The 20524-nt window shown below is 44.6% G+C and overlaps 3 protein-coding genes across 4 annotated transcripts in view; 1 reads left to right on the top strand and 2 right to left on the bottom strand.

Annotated features, from left to right (window-relative positions):
• Positions 1–6918, bottom strand: part of Smc1a (structural maintenance of chromosomes 1A) — a 42392-nt gene extending 35474 nt beyond the window's left edge. The window contains exons 1-3 of the mRNA XM_021187291.1: positions 6689–6918; positions 2207–2395; positions 1989–2101 (exon numbers count right to left, since the gene is read on the bottom strand). Of these exons, the coding sequence (XP_021042950.1) occupies positions 1989–2101; positions 2207–2395; positions 6689–6797 (411 nt within the window). The 5' untranslated portion in view covers positions 6798–6918. The remainder of the gene's footprint in view (positions 1–1988; positions 2102–2206; positions 2396–6688) is intronic.
• A 106-nt stretch (positions 6919–7024) lies between these two features.
• Ribc1 (RIB43A domain with coiled-coils 1) lies at positions 7025–17389 on the top strand. 2 transcript variants are annotated; one of them, XM_021188618.1, is made up of 8 exons: positions 7025–7168; positions 7462–7549; positions 12189–12305; positions 14220–14301; positions 14488–14832; positions 16145–16263; positions 16651–17045; positions 17156–17389. In XM_021188618.1, the coding sequence occupies exons 3-8, from the start codon at positions 12189–12191 to the stop codon at positions 17235–17237; spliced, it is 1140 nt and encodes a 379-aa protein (XP_021044277.1). In that variant the 5' UTR covers positions 7025–7168; positions 7462–7549; the 3' UTR covers positions 17238–17389. The 2 variants fall into 2 exon arrangements, with proteins under 2 accessions (XP_021044277.1, XP_029390251.1); XM_029534391.1 differs by having other exon boundaries at positions 7056–7207; positions 17156–17314.
• A 139-nt stretch (positions 17390–17528) lies between these two features.
• On the bottom strand, positions 17529–20059 carry Hsd17b10 (hydroxysteroid 17-beta dehydrogenase 10). The gene is made up of 6 exons (XM_021188254.2): positions 19989–20059; positions 19463–19627; positions 18443–18607; positions 18187–18315; positions 17998–18106; positions 17529–17832 (listed from the first exon to the last, which is right to left on the bottom strand). Exons 1-6 carry the CDS (start codon positions 20013–20015, stop codon positions 17642–17644), a joined length of 786 nt encoding a protein of 261 aa, XP_021043913.1. The 5' UTR covers positions 20016–20059; the 3' UTR covers positions 17529–17641.
• Positions 20060–20524: the final 465 nt, after the last annotated feature.

Here is a 20524-nt window from a genome sequence, read left to right as displayed (position 1 = left end):
AAGACAGGAAGAAAAAAAAAGACTCGTGTCGTTATTAGGCTAACTCAGCTGAGGGGAGAAATGGGAAGGGGCTAGAATGGAACTGGGAAGCCCACTAAAGCATGTGCTACACATTAGTCTAAGGAAGACACATTAACTTGGAGATAAAGCAGCTCTAGTTGGGACAGGCAACATCAACAAACAGCAAATAGCCAATAATGATTTTTAAACACTCAAGGGGGCTGAATAGGTGGCTCAACAGTTAAGAGCACCACAGTCATCTATTGGATGGAACACAGGGCCCCCAATGGAGGAGCTAGAGAAAGTACCCAAGGAGCTGAAGGGGTCTGCAACCCTATAGGTGGAACANCCCAGAGCTCATGTCTCTAGCTGCATTTGTAGCAGAGGATGGCCTAGTTAGCCATCAATGGGAGGAGAGGCCCTGGTCTTGTGAAGATCATATGCCCCAGGACAGGGGAATGCCAGGGCCAGGAGCGGGAGTGGGTGGGTTGGGGAGCAGGGCGAGGGGAAGGTATAGGGGACTTGGTATAGCATTTGAAATGTAAATGAAGAAAATATCTAATAAAAAAACTAAAAAAAAAAAAAAAACAAAAACAAAAAACAGTTAAGAGCACTAGCAGCTCTTTGTTCCAGAGGATCCAGGTTCAATTTCCACCACCCACATGGTAGTTCACAACTCTAGTCCCAGAGGATCCAACATCCTTTTCTGGCTTCCATGGACATTGCATGCACTGGTGGCATACACATACATACAAGTAAAACACTCATAACCATAAAATAATTTTTCAAAATGCCCAGTCTGGGCATGGTGGCACATGCCTTTAATTCCTGGACTTAGGAGGCAGAAGCAGGCATATCTGGCCAGCCAAGACTACACAGTGAAATCCTGTCTTTAAAAAAAGTCCACAGAAGATAGTCTACTTCTTCTATATATTACTAATTTAATATAGTTTCCAATGCCCTTCTAAATATTTCTCCATATGCCCACAGATAAGTACAAGTTTCATATCTCATCAAAGAAGCGTCTTTTTGTCTTCCAGTGAAAGAAATAGATTGACAACTGGTCAAAATGCAGAAAATAAATAAGAATGCCTAGCCCCAAATGCATCATCTATAACACAACCCCTACATCATGATTCAGTCAACACCTCAGGAGAGGGGACAGAAAGATTATTGGAGCCCGAGGGCCAGGATGATTGCTGTTATGATAGTTTCTTCTGGCATGGACAAAGATGGTGTTCCCAAAAATTCTCAATAATATGGCTGCCAGCACGAGATCTGTGAAGACTACACCAATGGACATACCAACATGGATGGAGGAAACTTTCAAAAGGTCCCTGACGGTTGCTAAGAGAGGGTAAACCATTTGCTCCCTACACCTCACGAAGACCTCAGCCCTAAACACATACAAATAAGGACCAATACTAAACCGGACTCAACAGAGGTGTGTGAGTAAACAAACAAAACAAATATGAGGCCTGAAGAGAAGGCTCAATGATTAAAAGTACTTGCTGCTCTTGCAGAGGACTCTTAGTTCCCACCACTTAAATGGTAGCTGACAACCATCTGTAACTCCAGTTCCAGGGGGTCTGATGCTGCCTTCTGGCCTGGCATCAGACACACATGTGGTGCCCATACATACATACATACATAGAAGCAAAACACTCAAATATATAAAATAAAAATAAACAAAAATCTTGAAAAATATATAGAAGAGATCATATATTCTGATCTCTTCCTGAGGAGGTGGTTAGGGAGATACGGGAGTTGAAGTGGGGAGAGGGACTGTGGAAATGATGCAAATAATGTATAAAAATAAAAATGAAAGTAATTTGCTGGGCATGGCAGTATATACCTTTAATCCTACCACTCAGGAAGCAGAGGCAGGCAGACTTTTCTGAGTTCAAGGCTAGCCTAAGCTACATATAAGTTCCAGAGCAGCCAGGAACTACACAGTGAGATGGTCTTTAAAAATGTATGTATCTCACCTGGAAGACGAGGAAGTTACGAGCTTTGATGAGAATGCCCAACTTCTCTAACTCTTCACTGTATTCATGTAGCTGGACAACTTTGTTGTTGATCTTGTACTCAGAAGAGCCCCCTACAAGACAACGAATGAGTCAACAAGGATCAGGTATTCCTCCTATCCTGACAACTAGTTTTATCTGCTTCCTTGGACCCAAGGAGCCTTCTGAGCCTCACCCACCTACAATGACTCGGGCAAAAGTACGGTCCTCAGCACCCTCCTCCGAGTAGACCATGCTGACAAAGGCTCGGTTGGCAGCCGGCTTGCCCACAGGAGCTCCATGTATCAGGTCCCGCAGGGTCTTTACCCTCAGGTTGCTGGTCTTTTCACCAAGCACAAAGCTGATGGCATCCATGAGATTTGACTTACCTAAGGGAGAAGGAGTCAAAGCAGAAGAGGGAACATTAGGAAGAGGGGAAGTGGAAAAGAAATAAAAGGCATATTGAGTGTAGAAACATGGTCTAATCACTTAGAGCTTGGACTAATACAAGAGAGAAAATAAAATCTGTTGTCAGAAAATTGGGTCAATGGTTTAGGAAAAATAGTTCCTTTGCAGTTATCACTTATAGTAGCCAGAAACTAAAACCCCATATAAAGAAACAGGTATTCATAGACTGGATTGTTCTACAACCTTTATTATGATAACACTGACAAATATTATTTTTACCCTGTAAACTCAAAAAAATAAAAGCAGGCTGGACAGAGAAGGAAATTAGTTGCTTTTTAAGTAACTGTAAAATTTTAGTGTTCCAAGACAGAAGAGCCTAGAAATTTTTTGCTACCAAGCCTAATAACCTGAGTGTGATCCCTAGGATCCACATAGAAGAAGGGGAGAACTCATTCCTGCCAAGTTGTTCTCTGACCTCCATACATGCACTAAGCTTGCCATACAAGCATGAGGACCTGAGTTTGGACTTAGTACCACTTAAAAGCTAGGTGGGGTGGTGCATTAGGGAAATGGAGACAGGAGGATGCTTGGGGCTTGCTGGCTAGCCAATATAGCCCAGTTGGAGAGCTTTAAGCCGGTTAAACATCCTATCTCAAAAAATAAGCTGGAGCTGCCAGACTGATGGTGCACACCTTTGGTTCTAGCACTTAAGAGGCAGAGGCAGAGGCAGAGGCAGAGGCAGAGGCAGGCAGAACTCTGAGTTTGAGGCCAGCCTGATCTACAGAATGAGTTCCAAGACAGCCAGGGCTACATAGAAAAAAACAGTCTTGAAATAAACAAATAAATAAGGTAGTTATAAAAACAAAAACAAACAACATGTAACACCAACTTCTGACACACACACACACACACACACACACACACACACACGGTAATTTTTAAAATAATTAAAACGTGGAAACTTGGTATACTCCTGAGTCACATACTTGGAAAACTTTGTGTACTTTTTGAAGTCACTTGGTCCACTCTCTTGATCAAACAAGGAGGAAATTTACCAAGAAAACAAACTTGAGTAACAAAACCAGTACTAAGTTTTTGATTTTTGATACAGTATTCTGCTATGCAGCTCTGGTCCTCATTATGCTATCCAGGTTGGCCTGGAATTCATAATAATCTTCTTCCATCAGCCACACTAGTACTGAGATTATAGGTGCATGCAGTCACAACCAGCAAGTACCAAGTTCTCAAACTTTTAAAATTTGTTATCAAGATTATACAACTGGCATACTATTTAACAAAGGCAGCTTCTTTGTGTGTATATGCAGGCCAGAGGTTGATGCTGATAACTGCCCACCTTATTTTGAGACAGGATCTGTTGGCCTGGAAGCTCACCAACTGGACTAAATTGACTAATCAGCAAACCCCAGGCATCCTCCTGTTTCCACCTCCCCAGTGCTGGGTTATGGGTATATACCACCACACCCAGCTTTTGAAGTGGGCGCTGAGAATCAGAACTCAGGTCTTCATGCTCATGTGGCAAGCACCTTACAGACAAAGCTATATCCTCAGCCTTCTCTTTTGTCTGACAGCACCCTGGGCTCTTTAATACTTGCTAAAATACCAATGCATAATCAGCTACCTTCTTAAGAATACTGCCTCACATGATTCATACAAGTTTGTGAGTCAGGTTCACATTAATTACCCAATTTAGCTTATCCAAAAGCCTTAGGAAATAGGTATTTCCTCTGCTTTAAAGAGGAAGAAACCTAGTCATTCCTTAAGTTAAAACTGTCAGCGAGTCCTTTACTTCAACTGACAGGATGACAAAACAGTCTCCGTGTATCATCAGGCTTCAAGCCCACTGTCCTTCATTCTGCTACTCGTTTGTTAAAAACCTTAAAAAATAAACCTTGTGGGGCTGGAGACTTGACCCAGCTGAGAGTGTGCTTGCCATGCATGCACAAGGCCTTCAGCTCAAACCCAAACTCTGAAGTACACACTTGTAATTCCAGCACTCTGAAGATGGAGGCAGGAAGATCGGAAGGTCAGATTTGAAACCAGTCTGGGATATGAGATCCTATCTTAAAAACAAACAAATGAACAACAAAAACCAAGATCTACTTGGTGCTCAATCAATGGCACATCTATCAGTATTCAATCTGGAGTCGACTCTCTCTCCAGTTGCAGCAGAACTAGTAAATCACATAAATTGGAATTAGTCTTGTAAGCACCAATTTCCAATCTTTGGGCTTCTCCCTTGATTTTCAAGGATCACATCTCACAACTACAAGTCTCTTTTACTATAGTCATTCAGTGTTGGAAACATTCTTCTAATGCAAATGTTAAGTGTGAACTATATACCAATAAAACATCTCAAGGAATGGCATCTTGAAACCACTCATGCACTAGTGATGAAGATGAAAAAAAATGTACCATAAATGTGTGACCAAAAATAAATTTACAAAGTGGGAATCAGAGATTAAAAAAATGCTTTATGGCACCAAGCTTTGAAGGGTATGCAGAGGCAGAAAGCAGGTGTGGTAAAACAGCCGTAAATCTAGCACTTGGGAGGTAGGGGCAAGAGGATTTAAGAGTTTGAGGCCATAAGAAATTGTCTCCAAAACAAACAAAAGGTGGGACAGTGGTGGCACACACCTTTAATCCCAGCACTGGGAAGGCAGAGGCAGGTGGATCTCTGTGGGATGGAGGCCACCTTGGTCTACAGAGGAAGTTCCAGGACAGTCAAGACTACACAGAGAAGCCCTGTCTGGAAAAACCAGAGAGAGAGAGAGAGAGAGACCCAGGCCTGTTCCAAACAGCTGGATTTTTAATTCTAACATCGTTGAGAGAACTGGATTTCAACAAGTGGTACAACCAAGCATTTTCTACAAGAGTCACAACACCAAAATTCTAAGAAATTTAGTGGAACTCAAAGCATCAACCCTCTAAGCCAGTGGTTCTTAAACCGTAGTTGGGGAAGTAAGTAGTAACCTGTCATTACTACCCCACCCGCACTCCAAACTCTGACTTTGTTCGAACACATTTTTGATGGGCATTTCAGGGGAGTGGAGGTGCTGTCATTTAGTGGAGAGAAGCCAGGAATACAGCTAAACATTCCACAATGCACAGGACCAACCACACAGAGAACGTATGTGGCTAACGTGCCAGTGTAGGAAACAATGCTCTAGACAGAGAATAAAACCGCAAGCAAAGAGTCCAGTGAAGGTATTCGCTATGAGCTACTTCAAGGTAAGAGTGGCCTAGCAGGCTAGAAAATGAATAAACTAGAATATCTCTTTTTTTTTTTTTTTTCTCTAGAGCGGAGGAACACGGCAAAGTTTCATAATGAGAGGAACTCACGAGCTATACAGCAAAAACTAAGACATGAGATAGTAGGCTCAAGTATGAAAAAGTAGGCTTACTTACTACCAAAGTCACTCTAACGTATCTACCAAACATTTATAACGGCCTAAGTTTTATCTTATTTTGTACTTTGTTTCTTCTCCTCTAGAGTAAGTTTCCCGCGATCTCGGATTTGCTCTCCCCGCATAAACTTAACTGATAAAACCCCAAACATTCCACCAATTTGGCAAGCGAACAAGTTCAGGCTTATTTACAGTTTCCTGGTAGGGCAAATCAAGGCAACAATCTCTTAGGCGTGTGGGAGGCATGCGGAGGAGTGGGGGGGGGGTGGCGTCGCAATCCCACGCTGCTGAGCGGAACGCTGGGTCAGAAATTCAAAAGTGCCACAACAGAGCAGAAGAAAAAAAAGGGGGGGGGGAATCGGAGCGTTCCACCGGGAGACGCGGGTGCCGGGAGGGCTGAGTAGAGCACAAAGTATACAGCTTAGGATCGGACGCCAAAGCAGAGTTAACGGTTCCTAAATTTTCCCAGAGGTGTCAAACAAGATGAGGAAGGTGGAACAATGCAGACCGGAAGGAGGCCGCGGGCCAAACAACTGGCAGCAAGTTTCAGGAACGCCTCTTTTGGCGGGAGGGGTAGTGGGCGGGGCGACGCGCGGCTCGGCCCATACCATTCCGGCCGGCCCGGGGGTCTGCGCCTAACTCAGCCAACTGACAGTTGGGAAGAGGCTCGAGTTAAGTGTGTGCCAAAAGGGAAAGCAAGTTCGAGTCCAAGCCCCACCAAGAGGATTAAGGAACGTTTTAGGGTTCACAATGTCTCAGGTTGCACGGGGGTAGGTTGGACTACTTTGGAGACAGACAGGGGGAACCGGACCGGGACGCGCGCGGGGCCACAGCCGGTTTTAATCTCACCAGAGCCATTGGGTCCAATGATGGCGGTGAACCTCTGAAATGGTCCGATAATCTGTCGACCCTTGTACGATTTAAAGTTCTCGATCTCAATCAGTTTCAGGAAACCCATGACAGCGGCGCTGGCGTAGGAAAGGCCGCGCCTTACTCCTGGGAACCGAGGTTAGCCCGCGCGGGAAATAGCGCAGTGCAAGCCGGGTGTACAGTAAGCCTCGCGATAATAAGTCCAAGCCAATCATGATTTCCTGTTTCCGGGGCCAGAAGCGGTCACTTCCGCCTGAAATAGCGCTTTTGTTGATGAGTTGCCAGGCTGGAGCACGTGCTAGGCGCCTGGGCTCCGCCCCCCTTTGTCGTTACTCCGCAACTGTTGAAGCGGTCGCCAACTACGTTGGGGAGGCTTTAGTGCTCTGATCACTTTGGGGAAAATCTGAGCAGGCAGGCGGGGTCTGAGCCCGCGACTGCTGGGAAAGAAGTCACTACAAGGTCCTGCCAGAGCGAGTGGGAGGCAGAAGCTCGAGTGTGGTTTGTAGTCTAGCCAGCAAGGGGGGAGACGGGGAGAAGCACTTCAGTCAAGGATTCAGTCGGCAATGGGAAGGCACCCTGGGAAGGGTGGGCAGTTTGGAATGGAAGAGGGATCAAAGGGAGGTCTTAGGTGAGGTGAGCTTGGAGTGTGAGGACGATGAGAGTATCCCTAGACAACAGAGCTACAAGTTGGGAAAGGCTGTGTTCTGAAATACTGCCCCTATCGTCTGCTTCTCTCTTATTTCTCTGAGCAGAATTTAAAGACTGCCATTGTAAATCCAAGAGTCAACTTGGGCCCAATCCATTTTCGAGCTTCAAAACTGGAATTCTGTACTGAGAAAGGTATCTTGTGTGAACACTAGGAGTCCGGGTCCTTAAGCCAGTGCTCCAGCTCTGTCCTTTACCCTCCCTGTTACATCAAGTTTCCACCGCTTCCCCCCTCCCTCCCTCTTTCCTCTCTCCTTCCCTTTCTCTTCCTCTCTCTCCCTCTCCCCTCTCCCTTGCCCCCTCTCTCTCTCCTCCTCCCTCCCTTTCTCTCCTCTCTCTTCCTCTCCCCCCATCTTCCTCTCTCCTCCCCCTTCCTTTATACCCTGCCCTTCTCCATTTCTTTTCCAGCCCCCTTTCGTCATACTTTCGTTCTCCTTTTATCACCTTATAGTCATGATCTTAGCAGCCCAGGATGTGTACTGAATCATCACCCTATTGTGACAACAGATTGTCTTTATAGGCCGGGTTATTACCATTTTCAGTTAGATATGGAAAGAGTCTGGTGGTTTCCACAGCTATTCCTGGGTATCTTCTTTTATTTTTTATTTTTTCAAGAGTTTCTCCGTCTAGCTCTGACTGTCCTGGAACTCTGTAGACCAGGATGGCTTCGAACTCAGAGATACACCTGCCTCTGCTTCCCAAGTGCTGGGATCAAAAGTGTGTGCCACCACTGCCTGGCTTTGTAACTGTGTGCGAGTGCAAGCGTGATCAAATGTGTGCACAAGCCACAGACACAAGGCATCAGATCCCTTGGAACTGGAGTTACAGGTAGTTGTGAGCAACCTAACATGAGTACTGAAAGAACTCTGAAAGAACTGGAAGTATTCTTAACCACCATGCCATCTCTCTAGTCCTATTCCTGTAACTATTTTTAAATAATGTCTAAAAGCTGGGAAGAATCCTAAAGAGTCTAGGAAGGTGAGAAAGCTCAGTTAATATAATCTGCTATGGAAGCCAGAACTCTTTTGGGAAAACAGTCACAGGTAACATGAGGGAATAAAATCATCAGAGGCCAGAAATCTCACACACATTTTTAAAAGTTACTATTTAATTTTCAAAGATTAAATGTAGCTTGGGAGAAAATTAAATTGGAGCCCTATCTCTAAATATATACAAAATCCAGTTTCAAATGGATTCAAAAAAATGATAAAGGCTAAATTTAAGTTTACCAAAATTCACCATTAGGATGTGAAATGAGGGCTAGAAGAGGACTCAGTGGATAGGAACACTTACTGGGCCATGGTGGAGCACACATTTAATCCCAGCACAGGAGGCAGATGCAGACAAATCTCTGGGTTCAAGGCTAGCCTGGTCTACAAAGAAAGTTGTAGGACTACAGACAGAAACCCTGTCTTGGTAAAAAGAAATAAAAATGTTTAAGGAGATTTATCCTAATTTGAATGCTACATAAAATATGTATGTGGTGAAACAAAGTACCCAACAGATATATATATATATATATATATATATATATATATATATATATATATAAAACTTTATTTAATATATCTGTGAAAAGTAAACATTTTGTATACAAAACATCCCTAAAATGAACACAAGATGAGTAGGCATTACACAAAGCAATAAACAAAACGGTTGACCACAGGAAAAGGTGTGAGACCTCATTAACAATAAAGAAAAATTCTATTGAAGTCAGTAATTATGGACTGATAAGATGGCATTTGCAGCCAGGCCTGACTTGAGTTTGATCTCTGGATTCCACATAGTGGAAGGAGGAAGCTAACTCCTGCAAGTTGTCCTAAGACCTCCACAAGTATGCTGCCGTGTAAGTGCATGTGCGTGCACACACAGGTTACCACCACTGTTTTAGGGTTTTTTTTATTATGTGAGTGTGTGTGTGTGTGTGTGTGTGTGTGTGTGTAGCAATCAGAGAACTGAAAAGAGTGAGTTCTCCTTCACCATGTTGAACAAAGGTTCTCTCCTTCCATCATGTGCATCCAAGGGATAGAACTCACAAGGCCTGGTGGCAAGCACCTTTCCCCACTAAGCCATCTCCCTGACCCCTGTGTGATTTAAATATTGTATTTTATTTCACCCCATTGTATCTCACTTGACTATTCAATAGTTACAGAGGGCTAGTGGCTATAGATAAGCTAAGTTCATCTTGCAATTAATACTGGCTGAGAAGCTATATTAGTTTCATATTATAATAAAAAAATCCCAAATTTAATAAACCAATAAAAACTTACTTTCATACAGCTCTGGAAAGCAGAATACCAAAATGGGTCTCAGTGGACTAGGGATCTGAACTCAGGTCCTCAGGCTTGCTAGCAAGCACTTACTCATTGAGCCGTTACCCCCAACCCTGGAAACATCCTTTAACACAGCCTTCACCTCATTCTTTTTTTGTTTTCTTTTGTTTTGTTTTTAGGTGTGAGTCTAAGCTTTAATGATGAGCCATTTCTCCAGTCCTTCGCCTTCTTTAAAAGAGCCCTACTCAAAGCCACACTATCCTTATCTTTTTGGTTAACTTAAGTGGTCTCCACATCAGCCTTCTAGCTTCCTCCACATTGTTTCCTATTGCCCATTCATCATACAAACAAGCAGCTTTCTTTTCTGAAATAATATTTCCCCTTTATTACTTATTATCTAGTAAGATAATCAGCCCCATATGCATTCATATTTTGGGAAGCCCAGTTTCGACGTGTTGGGGGGGGGGCAGGTTACAAACATAAACCTTGTTATTTCTCTAGTCTTACCTCCTTGAAATCCTCCACTAACCTCTCATTACATTGAAATTCAGACTCATACCAGGGTCTTTTTTGGAGACAGTTTAAAAACTTTTTATTACATTTTATTTAGTGGGGGGGGGGAGCATGGGTATATACATGTGGAGGTCAGAGAACAACTTGTAAGAGTTGGTTCTCTTTCTACCATGTGGGAACAGGGAACAAACTCAGATCATCAGGCTTGTTAACAAGTACCTTTACCCATTGAGCCTGCCCTTGATACACTTTTCTTGAGACTGGTTCTTACTCTGTAGTTGAAGAGGACCTTGAACTTCTGATCTTCCTGCCTCCACCTCCCCCAAGTACTGAGATTATAGGCATGCACTACTCAGTCCAGGTTTACATGGTACTGTGGATTACACCCAGGGCTTCATGTATGCTAGCAAGCACTTTACCACACTCCAGGCCCATTACTATAGGCTTCTAAGAGCCAGTCCTTACACAGCTTTTCAATTTGTCTCATGCCACTATCTCTTGGTTATAGTACTCTATGCACACTGGCCTCTCTTGTCAATCTCCACTTCTTTCTATAGCTATAACTTCCACTAACCATTTTGTAGCTGAAATAGTTGACATAAACAAGGAACAATAGCCCATATCTAAGTTTGGAAGCCTGATAAAACAGAGACCAACGAACCAACTCCCCAAGTTAAGATAGGTGTAGTTGTAATCTTAGTCCTTAAAGGCTGGTAAAGTATTACAATTTCAAACAACCCTGGGTGATACAGTGAAATCCTGTTAGAAAAAAAAAAAACATATAGAAATTATTGGTCCCACTGGAGTGTCTTGTCTCTTTTCAAACTACTCCCCACAATGCAAAAATCTATTCTCTGTAATATTTATCTACTATATACTTAATGATCCATGAATAACATTTTTAAAGTTTTCTGGTCTTTTAAACACTTGGAAGACATTTAAAGTTGCTTATGAAGATTTTGATTTTGATTTTCTCCATTCTTTGTGTTTTGATTGTCACTGTTTCCAACCCTTCTCAGACCCAGCCCCCTTTCCCTGCCCACACAACTTTCTATGCTCTTTGTTTTTTTCACCCATCAAGTCTAATTTGTGCTAACAACATATTTAATTTGTGGCCTTCTACTGGAAACTGGTCAACTCAAGAGTGGGCTTACAGAGCCTGGTACACCTTTAATCCAGGCAAAGGAGGCAAAGGCAGGCAAACTGAATTCATTGCCAGCCTTCCTGGTCTACAGAACAAGTTCCAGGACAGCAGGACTACACAGAGAAACCTTGTCTTAAACAAACAAACAAACAAACAAATAAATAGATAGATAAATAAAAAGAGTGGGTTCTCCCCTCCCAGCAGCTGTCCATTGCCAACAGCTCTTTCACTAGGGATGGGGGCTCATACCCCCTTCCTCTTTGCATGCTGGGATACAGTCTGGCTCGAGCTTACACAGGTTTATGCATGCTAACAAAATCTCTGAATTCAGACATGCAGCTTCCCCTGCTATGTGCAGAGAACAATTTTTCTGTATTCATCCACCACCCCTGACTCTTTAAGTCTTTCCACCCCTTGTACAATGATTACTGAGACTTGAAGAGGGGATGTGATATAGAGGTCCCATTTAGGGGTGAGCATTGTGCAGTCTGTTATTCTCTGCTTACAAACACTTTAACTTAAGGAGTGCAATAGTGAGACTTGCTTTCAGAAAGATCCCCATGGTAGCCAGAGCAGAGAGAATTTTAACATGGATTAACAAAGGCCACCAGGGATTCTGGGAATATTGTCTGACATTAGACTGAAGCTTGACTTAGTATGATGACAGCAGAGATTGAAGACACAGATAATGAAACGTCATAAAGTAAAATCAAGATATAAACCATCAGAAAGTAAAACCAGGATCATAGCTAGTGAGATGTTATAAGAGAGAAAGAAATAAAGGTATGGTATAGTCAAGGACAATGTCAGCATTAAAAAGCCATTCCACCTCTCTTTGCTCCAGATGTATAAATTAGACCTTGTACCAGATCCCAAGGAGATGGCAGCCATTGAGGCTAGAAGAAATCGTGAAAAGGAACGCCAATGCCGATTCTTCAATGTGCGGAACCGAGTCATGGGGGTGAGTGGGTAATGGGTAACTTTACAAGACTGGGATTACTTGCCCCTTATGCCTCAAAAGGAATGTAGTAGTGCATTATAACCCTTCTAGACTCAAACATGCTATAGGACTGGAAAGGCAGGAGCTGGGGGACCAACCTCATATGCCTGAACAGGGTTTAGGAAGAGAGGCAGGACTGTGAAGAAAGAGATGATGGGGTGACAGCTGGCTCTCCTCTGGTCAGTTCTTGTACTATAGCTGGTTCTTGAGAAACAATGTGGAGCCATATTAGGGTGTAAAGAAAATTTGATACTACATAAACCTAGGGTATTTCTGCAAGGCTAAATACAACATTGTTATATTAGTTGCTCTTCTTATTACTGTGATAAAATACCTGACAAACACAGGGAAGGGAGGGTTTGTTTGGGCTCGGTTTAAGCATACAGTCCATTATTGGAGGAAAAGGGCTAGAGGTGGCTGGTCAATTTGCACCCACAGTTAGCAAGCAGAGATCAGCTCACTTTCTCCTTTTTATTCAGTCTAGGACACTAGCCCATGGTATGGTACTGCCCACAGTTAGGGCAGGTTTGCCCACTTTTAGACATGTCCAGAGGTTTCTCTCCTAAATGATTCTGGATGCTGCCAAGCCGACAATATTTTATATATCTATTTATTTGGGAGGGGCATATGGGACCACAGTACATGCATATATGACTATATAGGGCAAAAGATAGCTTTCATCTACCATGTGGCTCTCTGGTACCCAACTTGATTGTCAGGCCTGAACTTTACCCAAGAAACCATCTTACCAGACCATGTTGTCAATATTAACCTTCAAAACTATGAACCAAGGTGAGGGATAGGGACAGATGGGATGTTTCTTTTTCACTAAACTGTATGTCCTTTCATACTATTTTGAAATAGTTTCAGTGAATTATAATTAAAAGGAAAATACTGATAGCTTTAAGAAACAAACAATTGCCAGGCAGTGGTGGCACACGCCTTTAATCCCAGCACTTGGGAGTTAGAGGCAGGCAGATCTCTGAGTTCGAGGCCAGCCTGGTCTACAGAGTGAATTCCAGGACAGCCAAAGATACACAGAAAAACCCTGTCTCAAAAAACCGAAAAGAAAGAAAAGAAAAAAAAAAAAAAGAAGACACAAACAATTGCTGAGTGGGTGGGTAGAAAAAGGATCTAAGAAAGACACCATACTTGTGTTCAAAGCCAAGTCTGCTATTATATATGTATGGCTTATGGTACATAATTATCTTTTCCTCCTCTGGAAAATGAGACCAAATAAAGCACTGAGATATCAACTTTGAAAGAAATCAGAGCTTATTACCTGACCATGAGCAAACTGAAGTTTGAGTAGTCTGAGTTGCAAGAATTTCCTCGGGACCTACCCTGGACCAAGCACTATGGTAGACAGTGGGGAATACAGTGATAGCTAAGGCCTAGCTTCTCCCCCCAAACAGCTCACAGCCTAGTGGAGGAGATAATAGAGAGGCTAACGTCAATACAATATGGCCAGTGGACCCTAGATTATGAGGGTAGAAGCTTCCTAAGCTAGTCTTGAAGGATAAACTGAAGTATGGTAAAGGGTGGAAGGAAAGACTGTTCTAAGGGGAGGAACCAGTTGGAGCAAAGGCTGTGGGTTTGAAACAGCTTAAGATGTGCAGAGAACTAGAAGTACAGTTCCTTACACTACTGTGAGAGGAGGCAGGGAAAGGGGAACAAAGAGATAAAGGCAGAGAAGCAGTGGCTAGACCACAGAGGTGTTTACAGGCTTCGTTCAGGGGTTAGAACTTTATCCAGTAGGTCCTGAAGAGTTACAGGGTGACTCTGAAGAGGTTAATTCCTAAACAGCATCCTTTAGGGCATTCCGTGTACATGCTCAGACCCTACTCTAACTTAGCTTCTCTCTTTGAGATGCAGGTAGATGTGGAAGCCCTCAACTACCAGGTGGAGGAACGAAAGTTTCGAAAGGCAATAGAGCGAAACAAAGATATGGCTTATGGTAAATACTCAAGGTTGGGGCAAAACCAGAAAGAGTGGCCTGAAGTTGGGCAATTCTGCCTCAGAATAGAGCCTGAGGCTCTAAGGGGTGATAAAACATACCAGATGACCTTGGGAAGAGGCTTGGGAACAGAGGTTGACTGGGCTCTGTTCTAGGTGTCTTCATGTCCCTGTCAATCACTCTTAGGTACCAAGCATGCACAGTATGGTCTAGTAGCACAGATGCTAGAGAAAGAAGAGGCAGAACGAGCATACCGGCTGTCCAAGAGAGTACAGGATTTTCGGGAGCAAAGGCAGCAGCAATTCAAGAATGGGCATGAATTTGATTTCTGGGATCCAGACCAATTCCGGGAGTATCAGGTCCCTTATTATGAAAATGATGCATACTTTGGCCCAGCCAGCATGCAGTACTTCCTTGGAGAGGACCCAGAGAGGGCCTCACACCTGAGAATGCAGCAGGAACAGATGAGATACAACCTGGGAAAACAGCTACAGGAGCAACAGGCAGCCAGAGAAGAGGAGGTTCGAGCAGGTAAGTAGCACAGCAGGGAGTTCATCCAGTCTGGATACAGCACTGTGAGAGAAGGTACTTTACCCATACAGCTGAGGCAGAAAGGTCAGTCTGTACAAGCCCGAACTTCCCTGACTTCTTTCTTGGTACTTCCCTGAGGGAAGCATTTTACAGTTCTACTTACTTTCTGCTTAGGGCAAATGAATGTTCCTCTCTATAATTGAGTTTGTCTTCTTTTCTTTTCATGAGACAGGGTCTTGCTGTTTATATTCAACCTAGTCTGGGTTGGAACTCAGCAATCCTCCTTCCTCAGCCTCTAGAATACTGGGGTTTCAGGCATATGCCATCTTGACAACTCCGTTTCTTCATTTTAAAATAGGGGTTATAATCTACATCACATAGAATAGCAACTATTCTTAAGATTCTGGCCACATCTTTCTTTTACACTAGAGAAAACCTTTCCATGGCAAGGGCCATCCATATCTTTCTACTCATTTTGCCTTCCAATCACCAGTGTCTCACAGGGCCTAAGAACAAAGAAGCCAGTGTGTGGCCTGAAAGGAGAAATTTTATAGCTTTGTTTATGCTGTGGCCATGACTGGCGTGCCATTTTCTTCTTGATCTCTGAACTTTGACTTTTATGGTTGTTGTTGTTGTTGTTCTCCTCCTCCTCCTCTTCTTCCTCCTCCTCTTCCTCTCCCCCCTGCTCCTCCTTCTTCATGTCTTCAGTTTTGGTGCCAGGGATGGAATCCAGGACTTCCTATATGCTAAGCACAAACTCCTACCACTATGTGATTTCCTCAGCACCCAAAACCTTTAATATGCTTATATGCATCTCTGCCATTGGCCTTACCAGGTTGTAGTCTGATTATTGGATCTGTCTCTCCTACCAGAGAAGGAGGTTTGGGGTGTGTGTGTGTGTGTGTGTGTGTGTGTGTGTGTAAGGTATTAAGATTGTTAACTTTCTATGTAACCAAGGATAACATTGAATTTCTGATCTTCCTGCCTCTGTCTCCCAAGAGCTGGAATTATAGGCATACACCACTACACTGTCAAGGAGTTGTCTGGGATAGCATCTAATTCTGTGGTATCCTTAGAACCCCAAAAATAACCTTAAGACTGAGACTTAATGAAATGACATTATTTACTTAAGGCCACACCACTGAATGGTGACAGAGCTTCATTGTCACCCAATTTGCTACGCTTTGCCCACCCCTGACCCCAAGGAGTAGGCATTCAAATATAAACACACAAAGTATGTTGAACAAATAACTACTGCATTAATGGGCACTAGAATAGGCAAGTCCAATGCCCTGCCTGTATTTCTGTGTAGCTTTGCTCAGTGACCAACTGCGCCTAGCCGCGAACACGCGGGCTGCTGAACTGGCTAGGCTGGAGGAATCCTGTCGAGCAGCTATGAGGATTGCTATGGCCAATGCCAACAAAGCCCAGGTATGTCCTGAACCACCCAGTGTACTAAGCCCATCCCAATTCCTAAACAAAGTCCTGGGGAATCTTTCTCCTTATATCCTATTTCAAACCAGTGCAAGCATTCTCATCTACCCAAGCCTTCTACCTAAGATCCTATTAAAGCGTAACTCCCCTCTCTCCCTACCCCTAGATGTAGGGTGCTTTAAGAACAGGTATTGACCTTTTATCTCTGATCTCTCAGTGTAAGGCCTTCCTAAGTGCAGAGAAATTCCCTGGCTTTTCTGCCTCCATCATGCCCGTAGGTTCAGTAAAAACCCATGCTATGTCTTTCTCTTCTCTCTGGGATGAGTAAGGCTATAGTTTTCTAATCCCTTCGAGTTTCCTGAGGCATTTGGGGGGCCCTACTAGGCAGCCAAGCAAGCCCTGCAGCAGCGCCGTGAACAGCGGCAGCAACAGGAGGCCAACCTCACAGAGATCAAGAAACAAGTCACCAGTGACCTGCTGACTGAGAATCCTCAAGTTGCCCAAAGATCCAATGCTCCTCACCGGGTCCTGCCCTACTGTTGGAAGGGCATGACTGCAGAGCAGAGAGCTGCCATCAGAAAAACTCAAGAAACCCAACGACAAGAAAAAAAGGAACAGCGCCAAGCTGAAAAGTTAGTGAAAGCTGAGTGGGGAAGCCAAAACAAACGGTTGGCTGAAGCAGCGCTGGAGCTGGAAGAACAGGAGAGGGAGCTGTGTGCAGAATTCCGAAGAGGACTGGGCTCCTTCAACAAGGAGCTAGCTAAGGATCAGCAAGCTCGGTGAGTTCTAGCGTGTAGCAATGAGGAGGAAGCCCTGGGGTAGGTGGGGAGGAATGACAAAGACCAGGGAGAGGGAAAACACATTACCTGAGGCCTTTGAATTTTCACAGGCAAAATTATCTGAATTCGGTCATCTACACCAATCAACCTACTGCGCATTATTACCTGCAGTTCAACACCAGCAGCCGCTGAGCTCAGGATGGTCACCTTCCTTCTCACAGGTGGCCAGGAGTCAAAAAAAAATGCTACATATCCTCATTTCTAATTTCTACCCAGTAGGAGGGAACTAGGGCCAAACCTCCACTGTCTGTCTACTCTAGGTAATAAAGCTGTTCGCTACACTCAACCATGTGTTGTAAGAGTACACAAAAGGTGTGAGATACCACCTCTCACACTCCACACCGGAGCTCTCATGTATCCAACCTCAGAGCCTTTACTCTCTTCCCCAGATCAGTTCCCCTAGCACACACGACTGCACACACCTTGGAGGTTTGAGAATTTATTAGGCACCAAGGGTGAGTGGAGCAGAGTTACAAAGTGGCTGTTAGCTTTCCTTCAAACTGAAAGGGAGCCGGTGTTTCTCCTGCCTTGGCCCTTTAAGGCTGCATTCGAATGGCCCCATCCAGCCGGATGACCTCTCCATTCAAGAACGGGTTCTCGATTACGGTCTGTACCAGATGAGCATATTCAGCAGGATCACCTAGTCGACTGGGGAAGGGTACCTGGCTGGCCAGGAAGTTTCGCACTTTCTCTGGAAGGGTGGTAAGCAGTGGGGTGGCAAACAAACCTGGACAAGAGTTCCGGAATCAGATGTTCAGTCTTCTTTTCAGTTACTTAGTTCTTCCTCACTTTAGTCAAAGCTGCTACATTTAGGGAGTGGACACCTTCTCCCATCTGCCTACAGGTCCCACCCGGTCACAGTATGGCAAAAAGGTAAGAGAGAAATGACTACCTGGAGCAATTGTTACCACACGGATGCCTATAGGAGCCAGATCTCGAGCAATGGGCAGTGTCATGCCCACTATGCCCCCTTTGGATGCAGAGTATGCAGCTTGTCCAACCTGGAAAAAGAGTGGAGAACATATGTGGGAGATCCCCCAAAAGTCATTCAGCTAAGAGCTTCCCTCCTCCATTCACATACCTGGCCCTCAAAGGCAGCCACACTGGCAGTGTTAATGATAACTCCACGTTGGCCTCCCTGGTCCGGTTCATTCTGGCCCATCTCCCCAGCAACCAGGCGAATCACATTGAAAGTGCCTATAAGATTCACCTGGAGTATGGTAGAACCATGATGTAGGCTCTAGGACAGAGGCTGCCTTTTGTTTCCTTACACGCTTTGGGAGTACCCACTGCCACACAGCCCTTATCCTCCCCGTGGAGATCCGCTGAGGCCTTACATTGATAACCCGCTGGAAGTCCTCCAAGGTGTGGATCTTGTTCTTCTTTTGGTGGTATGTCTTAATGGCCACTGCAATACCTGCACAGTTGACAGCCACATCTATACGGCCAAACTTTTCTTTTGCTAGAGTCAAAGCTGCTTGTATCTCCTTCTCAGAGGTCACCTAGACAGAAGAGATGAAGGAGAGGCATTTCTTTCCTACCATACACACACCATTTAACCTGGAGAGGAGGGCAGACCCAGACCTTGGGTGGGAACAGAACTGTGTGAGCAAAGAGGGGGAGGGCAAGAAAGTTATAATAAAACAAATGAAGATGAAAGGGGAAATGGTAGGTACTATAGAAAAGTGTTGCAAAACATTTCCCAACCTGTATTCTCTTGATTCATATGCCTCCGGTTATTCTCGGTTGATACAGATTAGGGCACTATAAACACTTTTGTTTTTTTCTCTTTTGCAAGTACTGATGACTAAACCCAGGTGCCTCCCACATGCTAGGCAAGAACTCTACCACCAAGCTGTACTCCAATACGATCAGTTCTGAAAATGACAGGAACATGACCTAGCTTTCAAAGAAAAAAGAATCCCTACCTGCTGAGTTGAAGTTTTTCAACTCCGTAAATGTAAAATGTCTGGGCAAGATATGCATTCCAACTGAACATATCTTCTCCAGGAAATCCTGGTGTGTCCAATCCTTTCATCCCCATGGCGCTGAGCCCAGCTTTAGCTTTCTTACTGCAAAGCTCTCACAGTGCTCAAGACTCTGGTCGAAAGCTAAAAGGAGATGAGTTACCCCGCTCTTCCGTTTATGTGTGTGTATGCAGGAATGTTCCTGCCAGGGCACACGTGTGAAGGTCAGAGTTGGATCTTTCCTTATACCATGTGGTTCCCAGGATCAAACTGAGGGTGTCATGGATGGCATCCTGTGCCTTTAGTCACTAAGCCGTCTGACCGACCCCAGACACCACTCTGGAATCCCCCAAGTTTCCTCGTGCACACCCCAGGAGAGTCACGACTCACATTTGCTGGGGCAAATATGCAGCTTTCTCCTAACTTCTTGGCTTGGGCTTCACCTTCTGAGTTAGGTACATCCAGAAGTACAGTTGTGGCCCCTTGTCCCACCAGCCTTTTGGCCGTAGCTAGGCCAAGGCCCGAGGCTCCTCCAGTTACTACTGCGACCAGGCCCTGTGAAGAGGTACAAGGTAAACTGCTATTATCCAGACCACTCCCCACCTTTTCATTTGCCAATTGGAGAGTTCTGCGAAGAAGTGGGGACGGGTCAGTGACCTAAATGTGCTTCCTCTCCTCAGCTACGAAACCTGGGGGAGGGGGCGTGTCTCGTCCCAGGAATGTTTTTCTGTGACCCCTCACACACAGACGTAGTTGAACGAACGTTGGTTGTTCACCGATTGAGTCCAACCACCGCAAAGCCACGCGTGGATAAGCAGGACTCTTTTTCTCCAAGCACCGATCTCTCCTCTCTAGTTCCTGCCCACGCAGTCCTAGCCTGCATAAAAACAAAGGTTAGAGGCACAGAGCAGTCTACCTTCACGCTCCGAACTGCTGCAGCCATCTTGTGCAAGCCTCGCCACCAGAGGAGGGCTTTTAGTGCCTTTTGCACATGCGCTCGCTGATTGGCCGACGCAGAGCCGCCCACAAGGTGGAGCGGCTGTCGCGGGGGCGGGGAGCAGTCGCTGCGCAGAGGGGGTTGCGAAGATAGGGGCGTGGCCTGCTGTCCCGGACCTTGGAAAGGGAAAAGTTTGGATCCTAGGCTAAGGAACTTATTAGCCTTTGTAGAAAATCCTAGCGGCACCAGCATGAAATCATTATTCCTTCATCCTGCTCTCTAGCTGATCTTTTGGCAGACGGACAGCTCCACCGGAGAAAGACAGTGCAAAGAAACTGAGTCCCTTCAAAAACTGAACCCCCTTTCTCAGGAAAGTTTTCAAGTGTAAATGAAACTAATTCCTATGTGGTACCGGGTCCTGGGATTACACAGGGTGTAATATAAGGTCCATACTTCCAAAGAGGACACAGTTCATTTAGGAAAAGATAAAATTACAGGATAGACAACTAAAGGGG

The sequence above is a fragment of the Mus pahari genome, chromosome X (assembly GCF_900095145.1).
Source record: "Mus pahari chromosome X, PAHARI_EIJ_v1.1, whole genome shotgun sequence".
NCBI classification, from domain to species: domain Eukaryota; kingdom Metazoa; phylum Chordata; class Mammalia; order Rodentia; family Muridae; genus Mus; species Mus pahari.
Note: the sequence above shows the minus strand (reverse complement) of the source record. Positions and strands in the feature narration are given on the sequence as shown.

Bases quoted from the DNA above. Each gene is read 5' to 3' on its own strand.
- Ribc1 (XM_021188618.1), top strand. From the start codon at position 12,189: ATGTATAAATTAGACCTTGTACCAGATCCCAAGGAGATGGCAGCCATT. The intron at 12,306-14,219 runs GTGAGTGGGTAA...TTTGAGATGCAG, and splicing joins TGCGGAACCGAGTCATGGGG to GTAGATGTGGAAGCCCTCAA. The intron at 14,833-16,144 runs GTAAGTAGCACA...ATTTCTGTGTAG, and splicing joins AGAAGAGGAGGTTCGAGCAG to CTTTGCTCAGTGACCAACTG.
- Hsd17b10 (XM_021188254.2), bottom strand. From the start codon at position 20,015: ATGGCTGCAGCAGTTCGGAGCGTGAAG. The intron at 19,628-19,988 runs GTAGACTGCTCT...ACCTCTTCACAG, and splicing joins CAGCAGTTCGGAGCGTGAAG to GGCCTGGTCGCAGTAGTAAC. The intron at 18,608-19,462 runs GTGAGTCGTGAC...TCTTCTGTCTAG, and splicing joins GCATATTTGCCCCAGCAAAT to GTGACCTCTGAGAAGGAGAT.